At 42.3% G+C, this 23888-nt stretch overlaps 3 protein-coding genes across 5 annotated transcripts in view; 1 reads left to right on the forward strand and 2 right to left on the reverse strand.

The window, feature by feature from the left end:
- rgl2 (ral guanine nucleotide dissociation stimulator-like 2) overlaps positions 1–6330 on the forward strand; it is a 28498-nt gene extending 22168 nt beyond the window's left edge. For all 3 annotated transcript variants that reach the window (XM_033980731.2, XM_055227942.1, XM_055227943.1), the window contains 6 exons: positions 40–161; positions 627–713; positions 1526–1619; positions 1995–2219; positions 2938–3052; positions 3260–6330. In XM_033980731.2, coding sequence (XP_033836622.1) covers positions 40–161; positions 627–713; positions 1526–1619; positions 1995–2219; positions 2938–3052; positions 3260–3441 — 825 coding nt within the window. In that variant the 3' untranslated portion in view covers positions 3442–6330. The remainder of the gene's footprint in view (positions 1–39; positions 162–626; positions 714–1525; positions 1620–1994; positions 2220–2937; positions 3053–3259) is intronic.
- Positions 6331–6417: 87 nt separating this feature from the next.
- On the reverse strand, positions 6418–17744 carry dnase2 (deoxyribonuclease II, lysosomal). The gene is made up of 7 exons (XM_033980756.2): positions 17650–17744; positions 17439–17539; positions 15880–16051; positions 14788–14875; positions 12608–12772; positions 9457–9717; positions 6418–8398 (listed from the first exon to the last, which is right to left on the reverse strand). Exons 2-7 carry the CDS (start codon positions 17537–17539, stop codon positions 8034–8036), a joined length of 1152 nt encoding a protein of 383 aa, XP_033836647.1. The 5' UTR covers positions 17650–17744; the 3' UTR covers positions 6418–8033.
- Positions 17745–18267: 523 nt separating this feature from the next.
- On the reverse strand, positions 18268–22836 carry LOC117383578 (G-protein-signaling modulator 1). Its single transcript, XM_033980779.2, has 6 exons — positions 22596–22836; positions 22420–22482; positions 21727–22034; positions 19379–19544; positions 18859–19097; positions 18268–18779 (listed from the first exon to the last, which is right to left on the reverse strand). Exons 3-6 carry the CDS (start codon positions 22009–22011, stop codon positions 18639–18641), a joined length of 831 nt encoding a protein of 276 aa, XP_033836670.1. The 5' UTR covers positions 22012–22034; positions 22420–22482; positions 22596–22836; the 3' UTR covers positions 18268–18638.
- Positions 22837–23888: the final 1052 nt, after the last annotated feature.

Consider the following 23888-nt stretch of genomic DNA (forward strand, 5'->3'; position numbering starts at 1 on the left):
TGAGCCCTGACCCCTGCCCTGTTGTTTTGGTTTGTGCAGGAGTTCGAGGTGCTGGCTCAGATTCGCCTCCTGCAGTCCTCCTGTAAGAACTGCACATTCCGCACAGAGCCGGCCTTTGTGCGCTGGTACCACAGTGTCCCCAAGCTGTCCGAGGCCGACAGGTGCGAGCCAGTCTCTGTCCTCTGTCGTGACTATAATGTCGTATCCAAAGGTGGGAGAGTAGCCAAAAACTGTACAAGTAAGAGTAGCGTTACTTCAAAATAATATTGCTCAAATAGAAGTACAAAGTTGTAGTCCATGAAATGACTTATGTAAGAGTAAAAAGTATTGGGGAAACTGTCGGGATGTAACATTTGATTTATAATTTGAGGCTGAGGTAATATGGAGGACAAAACATGACTTAATTACTTCAATGTATATATTTCACAAGTAGGAGTAAAAATATGCTGCTAGAAAAGTAGTCCGAAAAGAATATACTCATTTACAAGTACAAAATCTACAAAAAAAAAAACAAAAAAAAGTACAATTACCCCAAAATGTACTCAGTTTCAGTATTTATAATGGTTACTTTCCACCCCTGGTTGTGTCATACGGGGGGCGCTGACGTGATGGGTGTGTCCCTGCAGTTACAGACTGTCCAATGAGATCGAAGCAGCAAGTGACCCCGGCCCCCGCGGAGCCACGCCCACCGTCATCATCACACAGTGTTCAGAGTGAGTACAGTAGCACTTTTGGAGCGCTATATACTGATGCTAGTGCTTGTGTAATATCCACATTTAAAGCTGCACTATGTAACTTTTCTGGTAAACGGTCCATAACCTGCTAGTCTCCATGGAGATGTTAGTGCCTTTTCTGTATTGTTTCACAGTGGAGACATGTGATGTATTTAGAGGAATAAACATGTGCAATTGATTTAATGCAATATTGTGGAACATTAAATCAAGACAATAACATCTCCCTTGACTCAGACCGTTCACCATAAAAGTTACATAGTGCACCTTTAATGACACTGTTCACATATGACTACAAAATGGAGGGTTAAAGTGGAACTAAACACTGAATCAACTTTTCTTTTTGGCAATGTTGATGCAAACTAGATACATTTGCATCTTTCTTGTCAAAAACCTATAAATATTTGCGTTCTGCCTCCAGTGACCTGTGCAATTTCAAGTACTATGTGACATCATGCACGACTGCCCTGATTGCAGCCAGTAGTTTCTGATCGCAAACACATGGCTGCACAGGGAGAGTTTCAAGTGCGGATACCTGTTAGACCAGTCACACTGTTTGTTTACTTATACCTCCAGACCCTGCCCCTCCTCCCTCCTCACTCTCCTCTTTAGTCCTCCTGACCCTGCCCCTCCTCCCTCCTCACTCTCCTCTTTAGTCCTCCTGACCCTGCCCCTCCTCTCCCCACACTCTCCTCTTTGGTCCTCTAGACCCTGCCCCCCTGGTTTAGGTTAGACAAGTAGTGAAACAAGAAATGAATGTAATAAAAGGAAACATTACATGTGTGTGTTTACAGCCTGAGTGGCTCCCGCAGCAGCCTCCCCACAGACTCGGACAGTCTGTTTGACTTCACGTCACCAGTGAACCACCTGCTCTCCAAACTCACCAAGGTAACGCCCCCTGCTGTCTGCTGGGGTACTGCCATCACTGTGATGCCAAATGGACATGTTTCTAGCAGAGTGCAGTACTATGGCCTAACTGTCCTTCTCCTCTGCCCCTCTGTTCCCTCCTCTGTCCCTCTCCTCTGTCTCTCTCCTCTGTTTCTCTGTCCCTCTCCTCTGTCCCTCTGTTCCCTCCTCTGTCCCTCTCCTCTGTCCCTCTGTCCCTCTGTCTCTCTCCTCTGTCCTTGTCCTCTGTCTTTCTCCTCTGTCCCTCTGTTCCCTCCTCTGTCCCTCTCCTCTGTCCCTCTGTTCCCTCCTCTGTCCTTCTCCTCTGTCCCTCTGTCCTTCTCCTCTGTGCGTCTCCTCTGTCCCTCTCCTCTGCAGCACATGCGCTCTCCCTCAGTGTCCTGTCTGGATGTGGACTCCTCTCCACCCACCGCTGAGCCAAGCCCGGCCGCCCTCACCCCCTCCTCCCCGACTAAGTCCCACCGGCGCTCGGCCTCATGTGGTAACAACCCTCCTGGAGGCTCCCAGGGCTCGGGGCCCGACATGCGCATCATCCGCATCCGCATGGAAATACAGGATGGCAACCTGTACCGCAGCATCCTGGTACTGCCCGCCCCGTGTGTGCGCTCATGTGTGTGTGACATGTTTCTGTACTGCAGCGTCCTGGTACTGCCCGCCCCGTGTGTGCGCTCATGTGTGTGTGACATGTATCTGTACTGCAGCGTCCTGGTACTTCCACAATCATTTGTCATTGCAGCTTGGATAAAACTAGTTTTAAGGTCCTATATTGACTCTTGTGAGCTTTAAGCCACATTCGAGTGCTGTTACCTCATCAAAAACATACCTGGAGTTGTGTTTTGTTTCATTCACACATGTTTGAGTAGCTCTTTATTCTGTCTACATCTCCAAAGCTCAAAATGCTCTGTTCCACCTTGTGATGTCATGCAGTTTTCAATTTAACAGCTACAGCGAGTGAAAGAGTGTGGAGTTTAAAAACACTTTGGAGCACTTCCTGTATTACCACATGACATCACAAGGTGGAAGTGGAAGGAGTGTTTCCTATCTGGAAGAAGAACTCAGCGTAAATCTGCAGGATTTGTGTGTTAAACGTGGGAATGAAACAAAACACAACTCCAGGTCTGTTTGTGATGAGGAAACATTATAACATTGATCAGAAAACTGCTTAACATGGGTCCTTCGACTTTAGTTCATCAAACTTCAGCTTAGAAAACACACTCTCCTCACATTTTGTCTTGTTGTACGTGTCGTGCTGATAGAGCTGCTAGAGCTTGTCAGTCTGTGATGGTGCTGTGTTCTCCAGGTGACCAGTAATGACAAGACCCCCACGGTGATCAGCAGTGCCTTAGAGAAACACAACCAGGACCCTCGAGAGGTCCCCTACTACGAACTGCTTCAGCTGCTGCCCGAGGACAAAGGTCTGCCTCTGTGCCCCGCCCCCCTTAGTTCCATATATGTTTCACTATATGTGATGTCTACTGTGTGTATATAAAATGTAGAAAACAGTAAACATGAAGAGAAAAAAAAACATGAACGAGAAGATGTCCAGACTTTTGACTGGTCGAGTATGTCTGATGTGCCTCTGATCCAAACTGCTCGTGACTCCTCCCCCTCTGCCTCCTCAGAGCTGCTGATCCCGCCCACAGGAAACGTCTTCTACGCCATGAGCTCATCCAGCGTGGACTTCCTGCTGAGAAGAAAAGGCGGGACCACACCTCTGGGCTCGCAGCCAATCAGCACGGAGACCAGCGCCACCTATCCACGAATCAAGTCCAAGGGGCGTCGGCTTGTGCGGACGCTGTTCTGATGTGGCCTGCTGAGGGCGCTGGTGAGGGGCCTACAGACTCTTCAGACTATGCACTTAACCTTAAACTGGAGCTGTACTGACACACAAGTATCAGACTGTGCGGAGGAATACATTTTCTACAGTGAAGACTTAAAGCTTCCATATTATGCTTTTGAAATACTTTCGGACATACACCATTTTAAGACCTTTTTTTCTTAAAGACGCGGTATTATTATTTTAGCTTTCTACCATGTTATAATATTGTTCCCTCATAAAAAAAACAAAACATGTCTGGTGAGGTTTTAGATGTCATCCGTGCATGTTTGAGTAATCTAGCGATCTCAGGCTTTATTCAATTGGACGATTCTCCATAAATATACAAAAACATGATACAAAACTGTACACTACAACTTCACAAGCCTGATGCGATGTGCAATGGCTTCATTAGCGAGATGCATGTCAAGTGTGCTGTGATGGCGCTCTGAAGGGGGAGTGACTTAGTGCGGAGAGCAAGGAGACTCAGAGCATCGAAAACGGCAAATTTAATATTTTCAACACAATAAAAGGTAAATATGACATGTGTTAGCAGTTAATACCCCATAGAAGTAAAATACCCCCTCTTTAAAGGTGCAGCGTGTAACTTTTCTAGGGGATGGGGTGGGTACGTCACCCGCTCGTCTCCATGGAGATGTAAATGCTGTGCCTTGAATCCATGTACAGCACCCATAATGAAATAGCTGCTAGATGATGATAGATAGATATGTTTAATGCCATACTGCGGGACAGACCAAGCGAGCAACAATATAGAGACAAACTTGTAGAGTAGCACTAAAAAGTTACGCAGTGTACCTTTAAAATAAAACTCATGTATGGCAAAGAAACATAGAAGGAAAACACATTCAAACTGCCAACGTCAAAGTTCATGCATCCTAATGAAGAGCACTGAGCTGTGACCGTGGCGTCGTTTTGAGAAGACGCTCAGGTCAGGACTATGCAAACGTGTGTGAATGGATTAGAAGAAAGCTGCACATACGTTTTTTTCACGAGGAGGAGGTTTCAACACTGAGGTCTGCATAATATGGAACCTTTAAGAACATTTAAGTACCTTTAAGAACCTTTGAGAACCTTTGAGAACCCTCACGAGGCAGATGGGTCAAACATCTCCAGTGTGCTCCTCTGCCTGTGGTCTGCTGGGAGGGTCATGGAGACGTGGAGGTCTGGAGATGAGGACGATAGTGAATGTAGTCCATCGTTTCGTTCATTTGTATCAGATGTTACCGGGGGTGACGCAGGTGATGGACGATGTTCTGTCAAATGCTGTTTCCCTTCTTCCTATTGGTCGGCCTGTGTCGTGCTCTGAGTGAGTGACAGGTGGATTTAAGTTGGAGAGATAAGTGAGGACTCTCAGAAGAATAAACAACACACACTCTTTACCTGTCGCCTTCAGATGGTCGCAAAATGGCTGCTTTATACTAATGAGTTCAAACATGAAGGTGAAAGGTGCTGTCCCTCACTCATCTGATATGAATGATATAACGATGTGACAAAATGGACCTTCTGCTTCCAGTGATATTTAGGTCTGCTGAACACTGCTCAAACCACAGCCTCACTGTCGCCCCCCGGTGGCACTTTCACGTTGCTCTTCCAGGAAACTCATGGTGACCGGGGCTGCATCCCATTTCTCCTGACCTCAAAACCTCCTCAAGCTCCTCAAGGTAATAGCGGCTTTCCCTGAGGATAGCACTCTCACCCCACAGCAATAAGGTCTAAGGATTGACTCCACAGTTTAATTTCCACAACATGTATTATCTGGCATTTCACTTTTCGCCTGATCTGATGTAGTTTTGAGAGAGGAGTAACCCAAAGGAGGACCAAACATCACTGCAGAGGAGCCTGAGTACAGCCAGAAGAAGGCCAGGTTCCACAGTTTGAGAACCACTGCTCCAGAGGTCCCCCATGCACCAGAAAGTGTATAGAAGGTTAACCCTCCAGCTAGGTACCCCTGACTCCTTGATTCAAAAATGGTTTAGAAGTTAACAGCTCCTTTTACCTTTAGTTCAGCAGCGATTGGGAATTCCAGTGCTAAAATTATCTAAATGATTCTAGTGAAGGTGCGTGGAGTTTAAAAACACAGTGGAGCACTTCCTGTATTACCGCATGACATCACAAGGTGGAACAGAAAGTTTTCAGTTTGAGAGAAGAACTCAACTGAGGGTTTTGCAGGGTTTGTGTGAATGGAACAAAATCCCAGGTATGTTTGTGTTGAGGAAACAACATCAGGACATGGATCAGAAAATATCGTAATATGGGCTCTTTCAAGTACACTTTATTGTCCCCGTAATAAACTTTGTCCTCTTGATCTTGAGCTGGTCTTGGTCAGGACTACCCTAGCTGGAGGAATTGACCTATCGTGCATGTTTTGGGTTGATGGGGGAAACAGGAGTGCCCGAAGGAAACCCACCCAGACGCAGAGAGAACATGCAAACTCCACTCATTAAAGCCCGGAATTGAACTCGGTGCCTCCTTGCTGTGAGGCGTGAGTGCTAGATTCTAAGCCGCTAGAGGTTTCCTGGTGGCAGCGGTTGAAAGAATGGAAATGAAAATTAAAATCTACAAAATAAATAAATAAGAGTTGAGGATTGGAGGGGCTGAGTCTGGAGAAATGGTCGGTCCAGCACCACTTCAATACTCGAGTCCCGTGACCTCTGATTGGACGGCTCAGTGTCTGTGAAGCCTCTGATTGGCTGAGGACTGAGTGGGTGTGGCCAGGGTGAGGACTTGTGTGTGCCTTGTTGTGCGTTTTTGTGTGTGTGTGTGTATGTGTGCGTGCTTGTGTGTGCGTGTCCAAGATTTCAACTATTTATGCACTACAAAGAATGTCCTATTTTTGCAGTAATAAATATAGTTTATACAGAGGCGGGTTTGTGTGTTCATTGATCACAGGGTTAACAAAAACATGAAAATGCCTCTGTGCAATCACTCACACATAAAGAGAAAGAAAGCAGGTATAATTCCCATCATGCTTTACTCTCAAACGAAATAATTACAAAACAACTGGACTTTTTGTATGTTTAATTTATCTAACGCCTATAAAATCTTGAAAAAATATGTTCCATTTCATAAACAAACTGAAACAAGTGAATAGACGCTTTAAGTTTAAACAAATACATTGTTAAATTCAGAATGGAAGCAAATGGAGGCAGGATGACAAACTTTTACTGGAGAAATATTCACCCAGTTTTATTTTGTATCTAAAAATGAACCAACTGATGTTTCTGTTTTTGGAAATTCTAAAGTGTTGCTTATTTTTGTTACAAAGAAGAATTTATTATTTCAGTTACTCACTACTTCATCACTGCTGCATTTGGCCTCAAGTCGCCTCCAGCACAGAATATGGACCATGCTAATGTCACAGGAGGCGTAGACTGTATAAAGAAGTGGACTAAGTGAGTGTGACGTCGCCCACAACGTTCGGCTCCAGTCAAATGAAGCTCATTGAGGCTACAGCAGTTATAGGGTGAATTTGAAGCTGAGTTCCATATTTGAAATCCCAAATGAGTGAGGATCATAGTAAAAAAATGGCCACAGCGACAGTTTTCTAATGTAAAGTGAATTGGAGCCACAGTGGATGGAGCCAGAAGCGCAGCCCATGAAGACTTCTAATTTGCAACGTGACGGCTAGCAGGTTAGCTATGTCCATTTATATATAAAGTTTATGGGTCTGTGTGAGGCATGTCATGTATGAGAACTATAAAGATCTGTGTGCTTTCTGTAATCAGGCCTGTCTGAGAGAATTATTTTTGGCCTTTTGTGAAAAAAAAAAAAAAATTTCACTGAATTCAAGTCCATTTTTCATGACAGAGTAGATGATTAAGCTTTTTATTTCACACAGAACCAATTCCAGCAGAGAACTTTGAGCTTTTCTCCATTTCAAAGTGACACTTCTCATCACTTCTTTGACTTGATTTTTAGACTATTTAATCAGTGTCTGTCCAGCCTCGTGAGGGTCTGTTGTTATAATAATTAATAATGTATAAAATGACATGATTCAGAAGCCTTCATATTGATTTTATGTACAGTTAGTTATTAGTCAAATTAAATGAGCACCTATTTATTTTTGATTCTTGTTCCTTTTTATTTTATGTCACTTTGTCTCTGTGCAGCACTTTGGAAACAATTTGTTTATGAAATGTGCTATATAAAGTGGATTGGATTGGATATAAAACCTCATATCATATAAAAATAAAAAAGTCTTTTATATGTCCATCCAGGTAGGTAATCTATATGAGATCTATAATAAATGTGAAATATTAAAATATCTACACTAAAGACTGACTTTATCCTCCTGCAGTGTCTCGCTTTAATTTAACTTTTTTCTCACTTTTCCATTTCAAAAAGCTGTTCTAAAAAAATCATGCATGTGCTGTGTCAAAGGTTTGTTAGATCCCTACTTCCTTCTTTCAAGGTAAAAAAATCAGGCACCCCAGATTAATAAGAAAGTTATAAAAAATAAATAAATAAAATGGCAGCACTGTCAAATTCTAAGTGTCACATGCCACAGTTGACAAAATACATCTCTATTACAAATATAACACTGATATGATGCCTGGTGTTCAGCAGGTGGTAGTGCGCCCCTCACAGTCCTGACACTGCAGCGCGGCACTGCGGTAGGCCTTCCACACGAGGGGGTCCTGTAGGCAGACGGTCCCCCCTCCTCTGCGCTCCTCTGCATGGTTCCTGTTGATGTCGCCCACACACACCCAGCCCCCTCCGGCCTGCGCCCCCTCTGGACTCACGGCCCATTTGGAGTGGTCCACGGTGTTATTGAAGCTGGGGCTCGGGCCTGGAGACAGAAGCTGGATGTTCAGCACGGTGACGCCCTCGGAGCAGTCCGACGGCAGCACCCCTGTGGAGCGCACCCAGAACTGTACCAACAGAGGGCAGTGCAGCTCCCGGGCCACCCACGAGTGGTACAGGTCTGCAGGGAACACAGGAGGAGGAATTCTTAAAGGGCCCATATTACGCTGTTTTCTGTTCTATGCTATAATGTTGTTTCATCATCAAAAAGGAGCTGTTAACTTAAAACTACTGCTTCATGACATCACAAGGTGGAACAGAGCATTTTGAGGTTTGGAGAAGTAAAGAGGTTAATAATCATGAAACAAAACACAAGTCCAGGTATGTTTGTGATGAGGTAACAGCATTAAGGCTCACGAGAGTCAGTGTTTGTGTCATTGTTTTATCATTAGACTGTTTAAATATCTGGCCAAAGTTCTTTCTGTGCAGACATGAAGAAGCTATCATTGTTACACTGTTACTTGTTAAGATGTTTATGACAACATCAGCTCCCATTGGGCACAGAGCGGTTTTCAGAGCCTATGAAATATAACCTACGCATTTTAGAAAGCATTCGTTGTGCATCAATGAATACAGAAGCTACTGTCCAATCAGGCGTATTGTTACCAAGAGAAACAAACTGCCAGACACTATCCCTGACGTTTTTTTCAGCATCATGGTGCCATATCACAGCGGCAGAGAGGACAAAGAGGGCGAGGGTACGTTCAAGTTAAAACACTCACTCATGGTTCACAATCATGTACAGGCCCTTTACAGTCCTGGTTAGACTACTCATTTTACAAAAAAAATCACAGTTAAGATCGTTATATTTAAGGTTTTTACTCCCTGGTTGGAAAATGACATCACACTATAGAATTCCATGACGGTTACCTAGCAACCATATTGTACACTGGGCCAAAACTCCTCTAATATAAATAGAAATTATAATTTGACAAAAAAATTTGAAGAAAACATGTTTATTGTGTTTAAAGAATGTTCAAATTATCAGAAAAATGCCCTTCTCGATGTGTAAATTGTGGCTATAAAAGTTGTTTCCTTTAATTTTCAGTCTTTTTCTAGCTTTGCTTCTTGCTTTGTGTAAAACTATATTTATATTTAACAGGTTTTATCCCACCAAATGAAGTAGAAATTAGAGACTCGTCAAAATGTATCATATGCACTTTAAACGGTGAGTCGTACCATTGTTGAACGCTGCTCCTTTGGCGAAGCTGATGAACGCCGTACCCTCGCTGGAGTTCAGGACCACGCTGCGGTTGGACACGGGAGTGAGAGGGGGCGGAGCTTGGAATGGTGAGAGCCAGGGTTTGTCGTAAAGAGGCGGCGCTCTCCGTGAGGGGCGGGACTTTCGACACAGAGTGCTGAGTGAAGGCACCAGTGATGCCAAGGCCTCTGGGACGTGGCAGTCGTACACGTGCGGCTGGTTTATGTGCAGCTGCTCCCCTGTGACACCGGGACAAGACAGACAGAATGAATGGATCCGTAGGTGAAGGCGCTGTTTTGCTTTTTTGAACACTGAGTCAGTACGCAGTTTAAAGGACAGGACCTAAACTCAGGAGGGGCGGGGTCAGAATGAGCAAGAGTGTGATTGGTCTAACAGGTATTTACGCTTCAAACTCGCCCCCTACAGCCAGGTGTTAACAATTAGGGCAATGTAATCATGGCAGTCCTGTGTGATGTCACGTAGCACTTGAAATTGCAGTGGCCACTTAAGGCAGCACACACACAGTTTTTACACACGTTTTTTTTAAACACACAGTTGCAAATTTACTTCATTTAAATAGCCAAAAAAAGGACTAGACCTTGACCTTTGTTGATACTTTGCAGCTGATGTCATCAACATTCCCTGGGGGGGGTGATGCTAACTGTAGGCACTGCTCTGTCTGAAGCTCTGTCAGACTTTAATCTGAGTTTTACTGTATTGTAACACAATCTGACCAAAAAGAACTGACTTGGCTGGAACTACAACAGGTGAGTTGATTCGGGCTTACACATAACATTACAGTCACAAGCTAGCTAGCATTAGCCAACAGTTTTTCAGTTACACTCTCACCTTTTTGTTGAAAATCAAACATCAAAACAGGACCATGAACGCTCGGATTGATCACGGCGTCCTGAAAATGTGTCTTTAAATCCATTTTGGGGTTTTTTTCTTGAGTTTTCAGATAATCCTAAAACAATTTGTGTGCATAGTGTCTCCATGGTAGCTGCTGAACATTTCACTATAGAGATACATGTAAAACACCCCCAGAGTGATGTCACTGCAAAGTATCGCTAGGCTCATGGGGAGGATCCAGTCTGTCCTGTAGTAGGCATGGGACGTATCAGTACAAATGTTAAGTATTGATACTATTATTTAATTGATATTTTAAGGCAATGCATCACGTTTAGACATGTTAGATGAAAAATGTACTACCCAAACGTATCAATACCAAAAACGGTAGTATCGCCTCAGCCTGTCCGTATCCTGTAGCACATCAGCTGATTCCTCACTACTCTCTCTCTGCACTTACACAGGACTGATCAGGGCCACTGCTCTGTAGTCACTATGACAACGGTGTAGTGCTGAATAGAGTAATCATGAGAGGAAGTGTAACCATGGTGACAGCTGAGTAATGAATGTAACCATGACAACAGCCAAAAGATGTGCGCATCCATACTGTCAGAGTGAAATAATGACGACGGCTGCGTGGTGAGTGTATCTATGATGACTGAGGAGAGAGAAACGGAAACCAAAGTAATAGAAAGTAACCCAGAAAACAGTGGAATGATCTGTGCAACCATGACAACAGAGAATAGCAGAGGGTATCCAGGTAACCAATCTAATGAGAGTAACCATGACAACCGCGGAATGACGAGTGCAACCATGACAACAAAGGAAAAGAGCAGAGTGTTTTCCAGGTAACCAGAGTTCTGAGTTTAACCATGACGAGTGATGAGGGGATTTAAGGAACCATGATGATAAAGTAGGGATGGGACAATACACAATAATACTGTTTATCATGATAAAAAGGGTCGACAATAATTGTTTGTGGATCATTTATATCATTGTGAGAATCGCCGTCCGAGATAATCGTAATTATATCAACAGAATGTCCACGAAAAAGTACTTCTGATGGTCTCTTCTAGATCAGTGTTGTTTTCACTTATAACAAAGAACAATCCTATAACACTTGTTTAAATATGGAACTGATTCTGAATATTAAACATAATTACTCATATCCATAACATGTTTAAACTGTCAGCAACTTTAATCATTATTGTGATATAATCGTTAATCGCATCGCCATGATAATTGTGACACCAAATTTCAATATCGTCCCATATCTCCGACAAAGTAGAGTTAAGTGTAACTAGGTAACCAGAGTAATGAATGTAACCATGAAAACAGAGTAATGATGCGAGGAACCGTGAAACATTACTGTAGTAGTACTGTGGGCTCATCATGGTAACTCATTATGTCCCGCAGAGGTGGGTAAAGTAGTCAAAAATTGTTCTCAAATAAGAGTAACTTTACTTCAAAATAATATTACTTAAGTAGAAATATAAAGTAGTGGTCCAACTCCAAAAAAATACTCAAGTATGAGTAAAGTATTTCAGAAAACTACTACTCATGCAATACCAGAGTAAGTTAAAAAGTAACTGTCGGGAAGCAACAAGTGATTTATAATTTGACGTGAATGTAATTGGAAGGACAAAACATTAAATAATGGTAAAAGTCTGATATTTTCAAAAGATAAAAAAATTGTAGACTAAAACTTTTACTCAAGTAAGAGTAATGTTACTTCAATAAAAATATGACCTGGTAAAATACTCTGAAAAGTAATTCAAATAAATGTAACTGACTAATCCCTTCCTCTGAATCTCAGCTTATACAGGTGAGTTACTAATTTAAATCCAATCACAGAGAGTAGCCAAAAAATAATATACATCCATATAATCCACATGTATTGGCAGATTTGCTCGTACAAAATCGTGTCATCGCTAAACCAGTGAAATATTAGGGAACTATACACCCGACTGCTTCTGGTTGATCTTTTTTCCTGTTGATTTGTATTTTAGCTAATCACTGTCAAAAAAGCCTCACCTTGCTGATGTTTACTTCCCAAAACAAAGTTCACGAGGCGCAACCCCATTGTCATGACGACAGTAGAGGTAGTAGTAGTATGCTGTAGAAGTATGCTGGTAGGTACTCAGGTAAATGTGACTGAGTAAAAGTAAACGGAGCACTACCCACCTGCGCTGCACCGTCGCCATGGTTACACCCGTCCCTACTCTGTCGTCATAGTTACACTCCTCACAGTCGCACTGGTTTGAGTTGTGTCAGGTTTACCGATAGTGTGGAAGCGCTCCAGGGGGTAGGTGACGCACAGGAAGCTCTGCCCGTTGGTGAGGCCTGTGTCGGGGTAGGAGTAGTTTCCGGCCTGCTGCGGCGGAGGGAAGTGAGGAGTACTGTGCACCAGCCAGAACCCCTGCTCTTTGTCCAGCACCACCACACCTGGAGAAAGGGGAGGTGGAGCATGTGCAGTACAACAACTTCAAAATGTAGTCAAGGCTTCACAGTTAAAATATCGCTAAAACATGCAGGAATCATTAAAAAAAAAACTTCAGGTGGGTAAAGGGTGAGGGGAAAGAACTATAAAGCCCTAAAAAGTTGATTTTGTAATAAGTCTGCTTTAAAAAAAAGTACTACAATCTCAACTGAACCTGTGTCCAGAGCCTTAACCTGCAGACAGAGGACACATACATATGGACAGGTCTCATGTGACAGCTCAGAACCTTCAGAATTCACTCACTGAGCTGCAGAGGCTGCACTAGCACTGATTCATGATTGGCTGTAGATGCTGGGGTTTAGGCAGAGACCATTCAGATCAGACATTCAGTCATTTTAGGTTTAAACCAACTGGATTTCAGCAGTGAAACTGGCAACACAAATGAGAGACTCATGTGAGGCTCATTCTGCTTTCTGATTGGATAATCATCTTGAACCAAAACACCAAATAAATAGTCCACCATGTCCAATATTTTTGTATTAAAGAATAAATCTGCTTTAGAATTATTATTAGTAAAAGCTAAATTTGATTCAAGCATGTTTACCTCAGATCTGGGGACACAGATACTCCGTGTTTATGAAATTAAAATTCTAAATCTTACATACAGTTCTTTTAAGAGGTAATAGATGTTCTATGCAGTATTCACATAGCATATTTAGATCACCATGTTACCTTTTATTGTTTTGAAAATACTATATACTTTAACAATGTATTAACATGTTTCATTTTTGATTTTGACACTTTAAGTCTCCCTCCTTTTGAAGTTGCTGCGTATTGTTTTTTTTTTTTATCAGATTTTTGTATACTTATGGAAACTTTTCGTGGGATCATGGGTGACGTACGCTTTTGAGTTGGAGCATTGCATAGAATCTTACAGCTAACTGTAAAATACTCAGGCATGCGTGGATGACATCTAAACCCTCCTCGTGCATGTTTTTGATGAGAGGGCAACATCTTTAAAGAATCCCTGTACTTGTCATTGATTGTCACTGTTTCAACAGTTTGGGTTTGGAAAGGTTTCTCTGACTATTGTCCTTATGGAAACACAAACCCCACACATTAGAAAATATGACTGTAGTTACCAGCAGAGGGCAGCAGTCATTAACTTAAACAGTAGAAATGATTTCTGCACAGTATTGTCAGAAGACATGGACCATTATAGCTTTAACTGCAAAAACATAGCACCCTCCCACAACATATGCACTTATTTATGTTTTGGGAAGGAAAAAATAAACTCCTCTGAGTATTATGCAGTAGTTTCCCATAGTATAACACTGAATAGGCCTACATGAGATGTGGGCTCAGGCTTCAGAGACATCTGTTCATAATTCAGTATGCTAGTATGCAATAGTGCTGTTAGACTATAAAGAGCATCAGTTCTATCTTTGGCTGTGCTGAGTGACTGTAAACCCCAAAGACTTCTGCTTTTTACTTCACAGAAAACACCCCAATGAAAATAAAATACATTTGCATTTTAACTACAAAAGTATAGCACCATCCCTCAACATATTAACCCGTACATATTTATGTAAAACATTACAGCAGTGAGACAATGAACTGAATACTGGAGATGCTGTAAGACACAGGGCAGTACACATAATACGGCTCACGATACTATCACGATACGTACATATACTGAGCTTGATATGTCACTATTTCTTAAGGATCAAATACATTTTAACAACAGTAATTCTTCGTTAAACCAATACCTTTTTGAAGTTCACATGAAAAACATCTATTTTAATCATCAAATCAGTGAACATATTTTAATGATTAAAAGATATTCACTGGAAGAAAACTTGTAGCACTGTCACAAAATCATTTCCCAAATGATACCAAAAATACTTTGGGCTACTAGTTTATCGATACAACAGCCCAAGATAATGATACAGTATCACCATATATCGATATGGTTGCACAGCCCTCGTGCATATGGTGAAGAAATAAGCCTTGTGTGTACCTTTGGTGTGTCCAGACGAGCGTCCGAGCCCCACTGACCCCACCACAGGACTCTGGTCATTGTACAGGACATAGGCCGTTTCTGAGCCCTGCAAAAGCACATTTACACTTTATTAGCCCGGCCTTCAACGGCTGTTCATGTGACACCACAACATTCTGGAGGCCCTATACTTTAAAGGGCCCGTATTATGCTATTCTTTTAATTTCAGTCTTGGAATATATACTGAACAAAAGGTAAAAGGTAGCTGTGAACTTGAAAACTACCACTTCATGGCATAACAGGTGGAACACTATTTCTCCAAAGCTGAAAGTGCTTTGGAGAAATAGATTGAGTAATAATAAAGGGTTACTCAAAAATGTGTGAACAAACAACAACTCTGGATGTTTTTTAATGACAACCTTATAACATGGCTGAAAGGTCAGAAGAGTCAATTTTGTGTAATATAAGACCCTTAAACTAAGCTGGAGGCTTCAGCGACCCAACACACACAAAAGCTACCAAAGTAACCAAAGTTCAGGACTTGGACAAGGAAAATTGTACTGACCAATATTTTTCACCTGCGGCAGCTCTTAAAAAGCCAACCAATTCCGAGGGAATACTACTTACCTGGCAACACTGTCTGTAGGACAGTCCAGGTGCAGATTTGTTGACCTGGTTTATGGTTAATATGTGTGTAATTACTGGGCCTATCCACATGAAACAAAAACTGGCACAAAGTTCAATATTTTCTCTTTTCTGAACATCTGTGTAGCTAAACAAAAGGTTTTCAGAACAGCTTCAGAAAGTGGTGCCATTATTCAAACCCAAAGACATGATTGTTGTCAGTTGAAAGGACTTTAAAGCAGACCTATAATGCAAAATCGACTTTTCAGAGCTTTTAATGTTATAGTTAAGTTATAGCTCAAAATGTACTCTTTACAGTGATCTGTGCATGTCTGAGTAATCTTTAATTGCTTATTTTCAAAATGCCATATTGCTGATTAACCCACATTTTCACCACCACTAACATGCGCCCACTTCTCTGTACTTACATTCTAAAAAATGTATTTTCTTTATTGATGACATGCATAGGATTTGGCAGACATATCAAACCTTTGTTTGCGTGTACAGCTGGCCCACGGTCCTGCCCACGGCTCCATTAGTGTGGTTGATGTTCACAGAGCCCTTTGCCCAAGCCTCACTGCCCTTCTCCAGCAGCAGGTACTCCAGCCCCTCCTCCTCTGACCTCCCGCCTACTGCCCGGGGCAGTTTGTAAACGTAGAACCTGCCGCACACAAACACATTAGTCATATGTTATACTTTTTTAGAAGCTCAGAGTCGATTTATAGTTTGGGAGATTATTCATTCACTCCACACTTAAAAGTGCTAAGCTACTTTTGTAGGCACAGCTGTCATGGAGCACACTGATGGAAGCAAGGTGGCCAATCTGCTCCATAGGCCTCTTCCACCACCACCAATGCTCTCACTCACACACACACACACACACACACACACACACCACATTCATATTAGGCAATGTGGCTGAAGTGTCTTGCCTAAGGACACAACAACAGTTTTGCCACTGGCGTCCCATCTGGTCCTCCCACTGGCCTCCCGTTCAAGTATGAACCAGGCCCGGCCCTGCTTAGCTTCTAAGACCTGACGAGGTCAGGATTTGATGAAGGACATTTGGCCACAAAAATAAATAGGAACGTTAAAAATGACCACTCAAATATCTGTCTGATCTAAAATCCTAAAATGCAACTGTTCAACAGTCTGTAGGTCTTTGATATGTCATCACCTAAAAAGGGAACCATTTTCTGTTTGTGTTTAAAGGAAATGTATGTAAGACCTGTGTCCCCAGATGCATGTTCAAATCAAATATAGCTTTGACTGAAACAGTTGTAATGTTGCCTTATTCTTAAAGTAGCTGATCTTTGCTGTTTAAAAACCTGAAATACAGAATGTGTTTATTTTAAACAGTTTGCAGTCGTCCAAAGTTATTCCTCACTTACCTTATACATTCAGAACATCCTAATTATTCACTGTAATGACTTTATAAGTGCATTTCACATAACTTTCAGAAGTCAGAGCGGAGTTGACGTTCCAGTAAAAATAATTTGTTTTCAGATTAGCTGTAGCCAGAATCCAGCAAACTAGTTTCCACCTCAAGACTCAAGAGCTGCGTATACAATGTATCAACAAGCCACAAAGGCCTATATGGGAAAGATTAGGTACAGGGGCTTTAATAACAAAAACACTGAATGTGATGGTCAAGGTGTTTCTGTTGTAATTTGGTGTTTTGGTTGTGAAGAAGATTGCCCAATCAAAGTGATCTTTACATGAGTCTCTCATTTGTGTTGCCAGTTTCATGGTCACAAACTAAACCCCAGCACCTGCAGACAATCATGAATCAGTGCTAGTGCAGCCTCTGCAGCTCAGTGAGTGAATTCTGGAGGTTGTGAGCACATGAGAATGAGAAAAGCAAAATAAGACAGTGGCAACCCAGGTTCAGTTGTGACTGTAATACCTTTATACTTAAAAAAAAAAAATGTAAGAATGCAAGCGCCATAGTACTGTTCCTTTAACTCTAACTCTCTGTGCATTCCCATCACACTCTCATAACACACAGACTGTTGGCTAATGTCACTGGCCCCTCTATGACCCCTCACCAGTCCACAGGGGCCCCGAGGTCGTTGTAGCAGCTGATTGGAGACGTACTGCCCCCTGGTGGCAGAAGGAGCACAGGCAACAGAAGAACCAGGAGCGACATCTGTGAAAGGAACAGTCCAATCAGAGCGCGGACAGGGTAATGTTCAGTGGTCTCATCGTTTATGATTAAATGAGGTATTCAGTCGTATCATAGTTTATCAAATGTCCTACCTCTGTATGTCCAGCGGCTCTCTGCGTTGATCCTCCACACAAACTGTCTGCTTCTTTTCGTTTTCAACCCCAATCAAGCATACTTCCGTGTTGTGGTCACGTGATTTGAGAAAGGTCAGGTGACAGAAGCAGGGGTGTGATTTTCAGATCAGCAAAAAAAAAAAAAAAAAGAATGAATAGGCCTGGTAAAGCCTGACTTAATAGGCTAATCTAAATAATAGACACAGCCTACAAGGCCAGTGTATATTAATTACATGTGTCGGCCTACTTATCATTTATATGGAAATACAATGAGCATGAGTTTCATTTGTGTTGGGAGAATCATTATCATGCTAAAAAAAAAAGTAGATAAGAAAAAAATAAACCCTTATTGAATTAAACTCTGAGCATTGTGCAGTAATTAACTTTGAATACGCCTACATTAGATGTGGGCTCAGACCTCAGAGACAACTGTCCATAATGCATTAGTCTGCAATAGTGCAGTGTGAGCTTACTTCTATCTTTGGGTTTTACAGTCACTCAGCACAATAAAAGACTTCTGCTTTTTACTTTGCAAAATGTAAAGAGCAGCTGGCTCTGGTGCTTCAATGTGCAGATATCAACTATTTCAAAGCTGTGTCTTATGACATGAACAAGAGCTTTATTTGCATAACAATAAACATTTAACTTATGAGTCATCAGCAAAGAAGCAAAGAACTGTGCTCCAACTGGATCCTTGTGCAGAACAGTCTCATGTACAATTACACTTATTCATACAATCACACACAGACTTAGATAGACTTATGTTAGGTACCAGGTCCACTTGGTTGATATACAGTATGTGTAGAGACTGACTTTTGAACATGGAGAGGCAGGGACCAGAGGCAGCCCTCCCTTTGGCCCAGGACTGGCCTGAGCTATGTGCTGTACAAGTGCATTAAAAACAATGAAATGTCCACATGTCCATCAGGTCCTGTCAGACCAGTGGTCCTAAGGGTCCTAAGGGTCTCTCAGGTGTGGAGCAGGCAGGGCAGCTCCGTCCTCTGCTCGTCCATGCGTCCCCCCTGGACCCTCAGCAGTAAAGAGAAGAAGACCTCATCATCCATGGGCCCTGGAGCCCTGCTGCGCTGGTCTTCCAGTCGGCCCTGAGCCTGCACGCCAGATAGTAGAGATGAGGTTACAGTTAAACACAGGTGTGTGTAAATGATGGTCTGAATGAGTCTGCTGTACCTGTGTGTGTAAGATCATACTGTAGAGCTCCTCTTTGGGTACAGGGGCTGGAACAGGGGCTGGCTCAGCCTTCTTCAGGCTCAGCTGTTTGAGGCTGCCTCTGAAGCTGCGGCTCTTGGTCTTCTGTGGAGCAGAGCGCTCCAGCTGGGCCCTCTGGTCATTGAGGCGGCGTGCCTGTGCTGTGGCCACCAGGTCAAAGAACTCCTCCCTCTGCAGTGAGTTCATGGAGGAGAACACCACTGAGAAGACACAACAGACATTTAGAGGAGGGTCTGTACCGCTCCACCAGCACCACACAAACAGACAGGTCACAGCATTATTTCACACAGCACAGATCTCTCCACAGCGTGTGCAGCCAGGCCGTGTCTCACATTAAGAAATTGTTTGACACCATGTCACTGCATCTTAAATACATTGTTAGTGTAGTTGAACCACTATCAGCACCTTTCTCTTGTTTTCTCATAATGCTGCAGTAACAGAATAAAACTGGTATTGTTTGCAGGGCTTGTGACTGACTCACCGCGCTGGGCAGGCTTGGTGGTATTGGGCTCCGAGTGGCACCTCCTCCTCACTCCGGGCTCCAGGGCAGTGAAGGAGCAGCGCTGGTCATTCAGACGCCGGCCCTCCTGTAATGTGCACAGCAGCTCGAACAGCGAGTCTGGGAAGTCAGGGCTCAACCGGTGAACCTGGCACCAGAGAAAACAAAGGGGGTCTTCATGACTGATAATCAGCTTCAGGTATGTTTCCTACAAATGAGACTACTTATCCATTTCAGTATGTGGCACAAACACTCTAAATGTACTCTCCAGTGCTGAGGAGCAGAGCCTGACACTGCTTCAGAAATGTGATGGTCCTTAAGCCTGACCAGCCGCCTGACAGTGAAGATCAGTCTGTTAATGCTTTGACTGAACATTTGAAGATGGGGCTGTCTTTTTCTTCACTACGAATGGAAACAGTTTTTCTTGATTTTTATATAAGCAATGAGAAATGCTGGTTGCTGTGGTCTTCAGAAACAGAAGTGCAATAGCAAAATTGTTGGTAAATCTGCATAGCCCCTCTAAAGCTCAGCTCCTGTTTTGTTATTGGTTCTTTGATGTAGCAGACTCAGACTGACTTTGTGTTGTATACATAAGAAGAGTCAGGAGGCTCTTCTAGTTCATGTTTATTTCTGATATTCAGACAATTAGGAAAGCTGGAACTGGTTCCATCTTTTTAAGTCTTGTTGGGTTTTAGTGAGAAAATATTCAGGATATATATTGTAGGGTTAGTTATAATTTGGATTCTTACCTAGTCTGAATACATGTAATGTGATGTCACCATTTTTATTGATATGACATGTGGCTCAATGAGTTGAATAAAAAGTAGTGGTGAGAATGGGCTCCTTCGTCTGGTTACTTGGCAGAAAGGTGTGAAAATAAAATAAGGAATACTTATTTTAGATCAAGTACAACATGAAAAGTGCTTTTCACAACTTTCAGAAGCCAGGGCTGAGTTTTGCTGTTACGGTTGTCATTGCCCATTTTGGCACCGGGTCCGATTTGACACCTTTTAAATTGTACTTTTTTTTTTTAACTCTTTTAAACATGGTTATTATATACATATAAAAGTATGACAAATTCTGCTCTGTTTTCTAACACTTTAAATACATTAAATACATAAATTCTTGGACTTTAAACAAGTATTTATTGTTAAAAAAAGAGAGAGACAGAGAGATTGTTGGTTACTATAGCAATTTCAGTGCTTGCACAAAAGTAACTGGGCATGTGTAATTTGGTTAAGGTTCCAAATAGGACAATGATAATGGCAATGTTAACAATAACTAACATACTAGCAGTGCCTTACTTCCTGTTTTTGCGAATGATGAAAGCGATTTATAATTAGATGCAGGCAACCCACAGTAGTCTCAATTTGACCACCAGAGCTGCTTTTATAATATATCTATAATATTACCTTATTATGAGAGAAAAATGTGTTTCAAAGAAAACTGTTGTATGGCTGGTCAGGCTGTGTTAAAGCTCCTGTACCTGATTTTTTCCCATGTATTTGAACAAAATGTGTCTTGCCCCACTACAGATGTTTGACATAAGCAGCTCTTGAGGTCAAATTACTGTAAGTCAGCTGCATATTGTCTACATCTAATTATAAAGAGTTTCATTGTCCAATAGCCTAATCAGGAAGTGTGCATTAGAATGCTAGTTGTTAGCTTTATCACCATGGCAAAACTCTCTGCACTGGCCTCTGAGAGTTGTGAAAAGCACTTATAAACTCATCGTGGTGACTAATTAGGGTGTTCTGAATGCATAAGTTATGTGAGAAAAAAGTTTGTACCACTGCGAACTGTTTAAAATGAATTACTTCTGTTTTTCACTTTTTTATGAAAGTAAAAATTAGGTATTATAAGTTTGCAATATTCGTAAGTTCACAAATCATCTTAAGATACTACCAATCACATAGCCGCATAGAGGTTTGTGCAGAAGCCAAAAGGTGAAAAATATAAGCATACCAAAACAAACATGGTGACGACAACAGAAGAACAGCTGCCTGTTTTAGAGAAAATACCATAAAAAAGACTATTTTGTTTCTGGAAATGTGTAGATGGTAAGCAATTTGTGTATTTGTGGACAAGAAAGATACATGTGCTTTTCTATAAACTGGATGCAACAAAGATTTTCCGGCTTGTTCCTCTGCTGTGATGCTTTGACCAATCAGATTCAAAAATTCATTCCATGTTTTCCAATTGCTTTCAGCGAGACCCGTTCCAGATTGTTCAATGTGTAGAACTCACATCAGAGTGCTACACATATTAATCTGGCATGAGTGAGGTTAAAAATCAGGTACGGCATCTTTAAATGCATAAGCTCCACTCACCTTCTTGAAGTCCTGCAGCTCTGTCTCAGCTGGTTCCTGTTCAGGTTTACAGAGACCGTCTTCTTGTGTTGTGTCACTGTCGCATTGCTCATTTTGCTCGCTGACATGTTTGTCCTGATTCTCATTTTGATCTTCTTCTGCTTTCACTGCATTTGGCCCCTTTCTCTGTCCCTCTGCCCTCTCCCCCTGTCCCTCTGTGGTCTGTCCCGTCTCGCTTTCCTCACTCTGGTCCCGGTCCCCGTCTTCGATGATGACCAAGTGCTCACACTTGTGGTCCTCAGCCATCGCCCTCCACTTGAATGATACCTCTGTCACACACAGAATAACACCAGCACAGTCATAACAGCAGCTGCCTCAGTGGCAAGTATCAACACACTGAATACTTGAAAATGATTGGCGAACACGCACTCTAGGCTTTTAAAGCGCTAAAATGTATTAGAACCAGTCTGGCAGGTTTTAGCTTGCAGATGTTAAAAGCTTTGAATAGTCTAGCTTCAAGTCAACTACAAAGACATAAGCAGAGTCTAAATACAAATAGTTACTAGTCAACTTTAAAATATAGATTGAGGCAACTGAAGTAATTTTCTACAAGAGTGGTTTATTAACACTGCTAATACTGATTAACTTCTTCATAACATTTGACACAATTATTCATAGTCATAACACAAAATGAGTAGAAACATTCCAACATACCTTTAATGTCTCTTCAAATCCATCTGCTGTAGTCAAAAATCACCATGTGGGCCAGATACTTGTCTGGAAGAGAAAAACAACTTGAAAATATGCCGTACCTTACAGAGACGCTTCAGTACTTTAGCGCCTTCCTGATCTCCTCACCACAGCCCACCCCCCACCCCCATGTGTCTCACCCTCATCTCACACGACAGCACACACAAGCACGTCACAGGAGCCTCTGGAGGACAGGGATCTAAGCCACGGCAGGGCCCGGGCAGGGTCTTGGCAGGGTCTCGGCAGAGCGGGCGGTCTCAGGGTCTCAGCAGAGCAGGCGGTCTCAAGGCTGTGGAAAGCTGCACACGGGGAGCTGAGGTCAGACCGTGCAGGGTGCAGCTTGTAACAGCACAGCATGTTGAAACAGGCACATCTCGGGGCTGTGGTTTGGTACATCCTGTTGACTTGAGCAGAAAGGAGAAGCAGAGACAGACAAGAAGAGGAACTTTGACATTTCATGATAAGGCACAGTTCCACAGCTGCTTCACTGCCTCAAATAATGATTGTAATATGTCTAAGATTAATGAATTAAGCTACCATTAAGTGGACAACAATAATCATTAACATTGTACTTTTTATTTACAACTACTTTACCACTACCATGTGTAGTATACTAGTGCCTCCGTCATTACTCTACTGCCTTATAAAGGAAAAGTAAAGAGTTTCATAGGGTTCATAAAGATGTTAGAATGGTCATCATTATAATATACTTTACAGTGCAATGTTGGGCCTTGAAATGTTGACCCCCTACAGTGGAAATTTCTGACCTATGCTTGGCCTCAAGCTGCTATACTGAAGCACAGTCCATTCTCAGCTATGTCCCACCAGACTTTGTGCAAGTCCCACACTTCAACCTCTTGGGAGTGGATGTTTGGAGACTTCTAAAAATAAGAGTTTAACCAACTGCTGTGTGTTTAGTGAACATCTGTGACCTGTTTTCCCAATACTGAGACCAACAGATCATGTGAAGCTGCACCTAAATATCAGCGATTCAATTCTCTCTACCAATGAACTACTCTTGTGTGTATCTTTGGTCAAGACACCTTTCTTCCAGTGTCTCTTTGCACACAGGTGTAAATTTGTGAGTGGTGGAGGAGGTGAATGGCTCTTTCGAAAATGCTTTGATAGTTCAAGACTGCAAAGAAATACATAACAGTGGGGTGTAGTAGCCTAGACAGGCCTATATAACAGTGGGATAAAGGCTAGTCTGCATACATCTAAGAGTGAGGTAAAGAATAGCCTGCATAGGTCTAAGAGTGAGGTAAAGAGTAGTCTGCATAGGTCTAAAAGTGAGGTAAAGAATAGTTTGCATAGGTCTAAGAGTGAGGTAAAGAGTAGCCTACATGGATCTGAGAGTGAGGACAAGAGTAGTCTGCATAGGTCTAAGAGTGAGGTAAAGAGTAGATTCCAGAGGTCTAAGAGTGAGGTAAAGA

The sequence above is a fragment of the Periophthalmus magnuspinnatus genome, chromosome 16 (assembly GCF_009829125.3).
Source record: "Periophthalmus magnuspinnatus isolate fPerMag1 chromosome 16, fPerMag1.2.pri, whole genome shotgun sequence".
In the NCBI taxonomy this organism is placed as follows: domain Eukaryota; kingdom Metazoa; phylum Chordata; class Actinopteri; order Gobiiformes; family Gobiidae; genus Periophthalmus; species Periophthalmus magnuspinnatus.

Coding starts and splice junctions, on each gene's coding strand:
- LOC117383578 (XM_033980779.2), bottom strand. CDS start 22,011: ATGGCTGAGGACCACAAGTGTGAGCACTTGGTCATCATCGAAGACGGG. Junction 19,545..21,726: donor AGCTGCAGGACTTCAAGAAG/GTGAGTGGAGCT, acceptor CTCTGGTGCCAG/GTTCACCGGTTGAGCCCTGA. Junction 18,780..18,858: donor GTATGATCTTACACACACAG/GTACAGCAGACT, acceptor TCTGGCGTGCAG/GCTCAGGGCCGACTGGAAGA.
- dnase2 (XM_033980756.2), bottom strand. CDS start 17,539: ATGTCGCTCCTGGTTCTTCTGTTGCCTGTGCTCCTTCTGCCACCAGGG. Junction 14,876..15,879: donor AGCTGTACACGCAAACAAAG/GTTTGATATGTC, acceptor GTGCTTTTGCAG/GGCTCAGAAACGGCCTATGT. Junction 12,773..14,787: donor CTCGTCTGGACACACCAAAG/GTACACACAAGG, acceptor CCCTTTCTCCAG/GTGTGGTGGTGCTGGACAAA.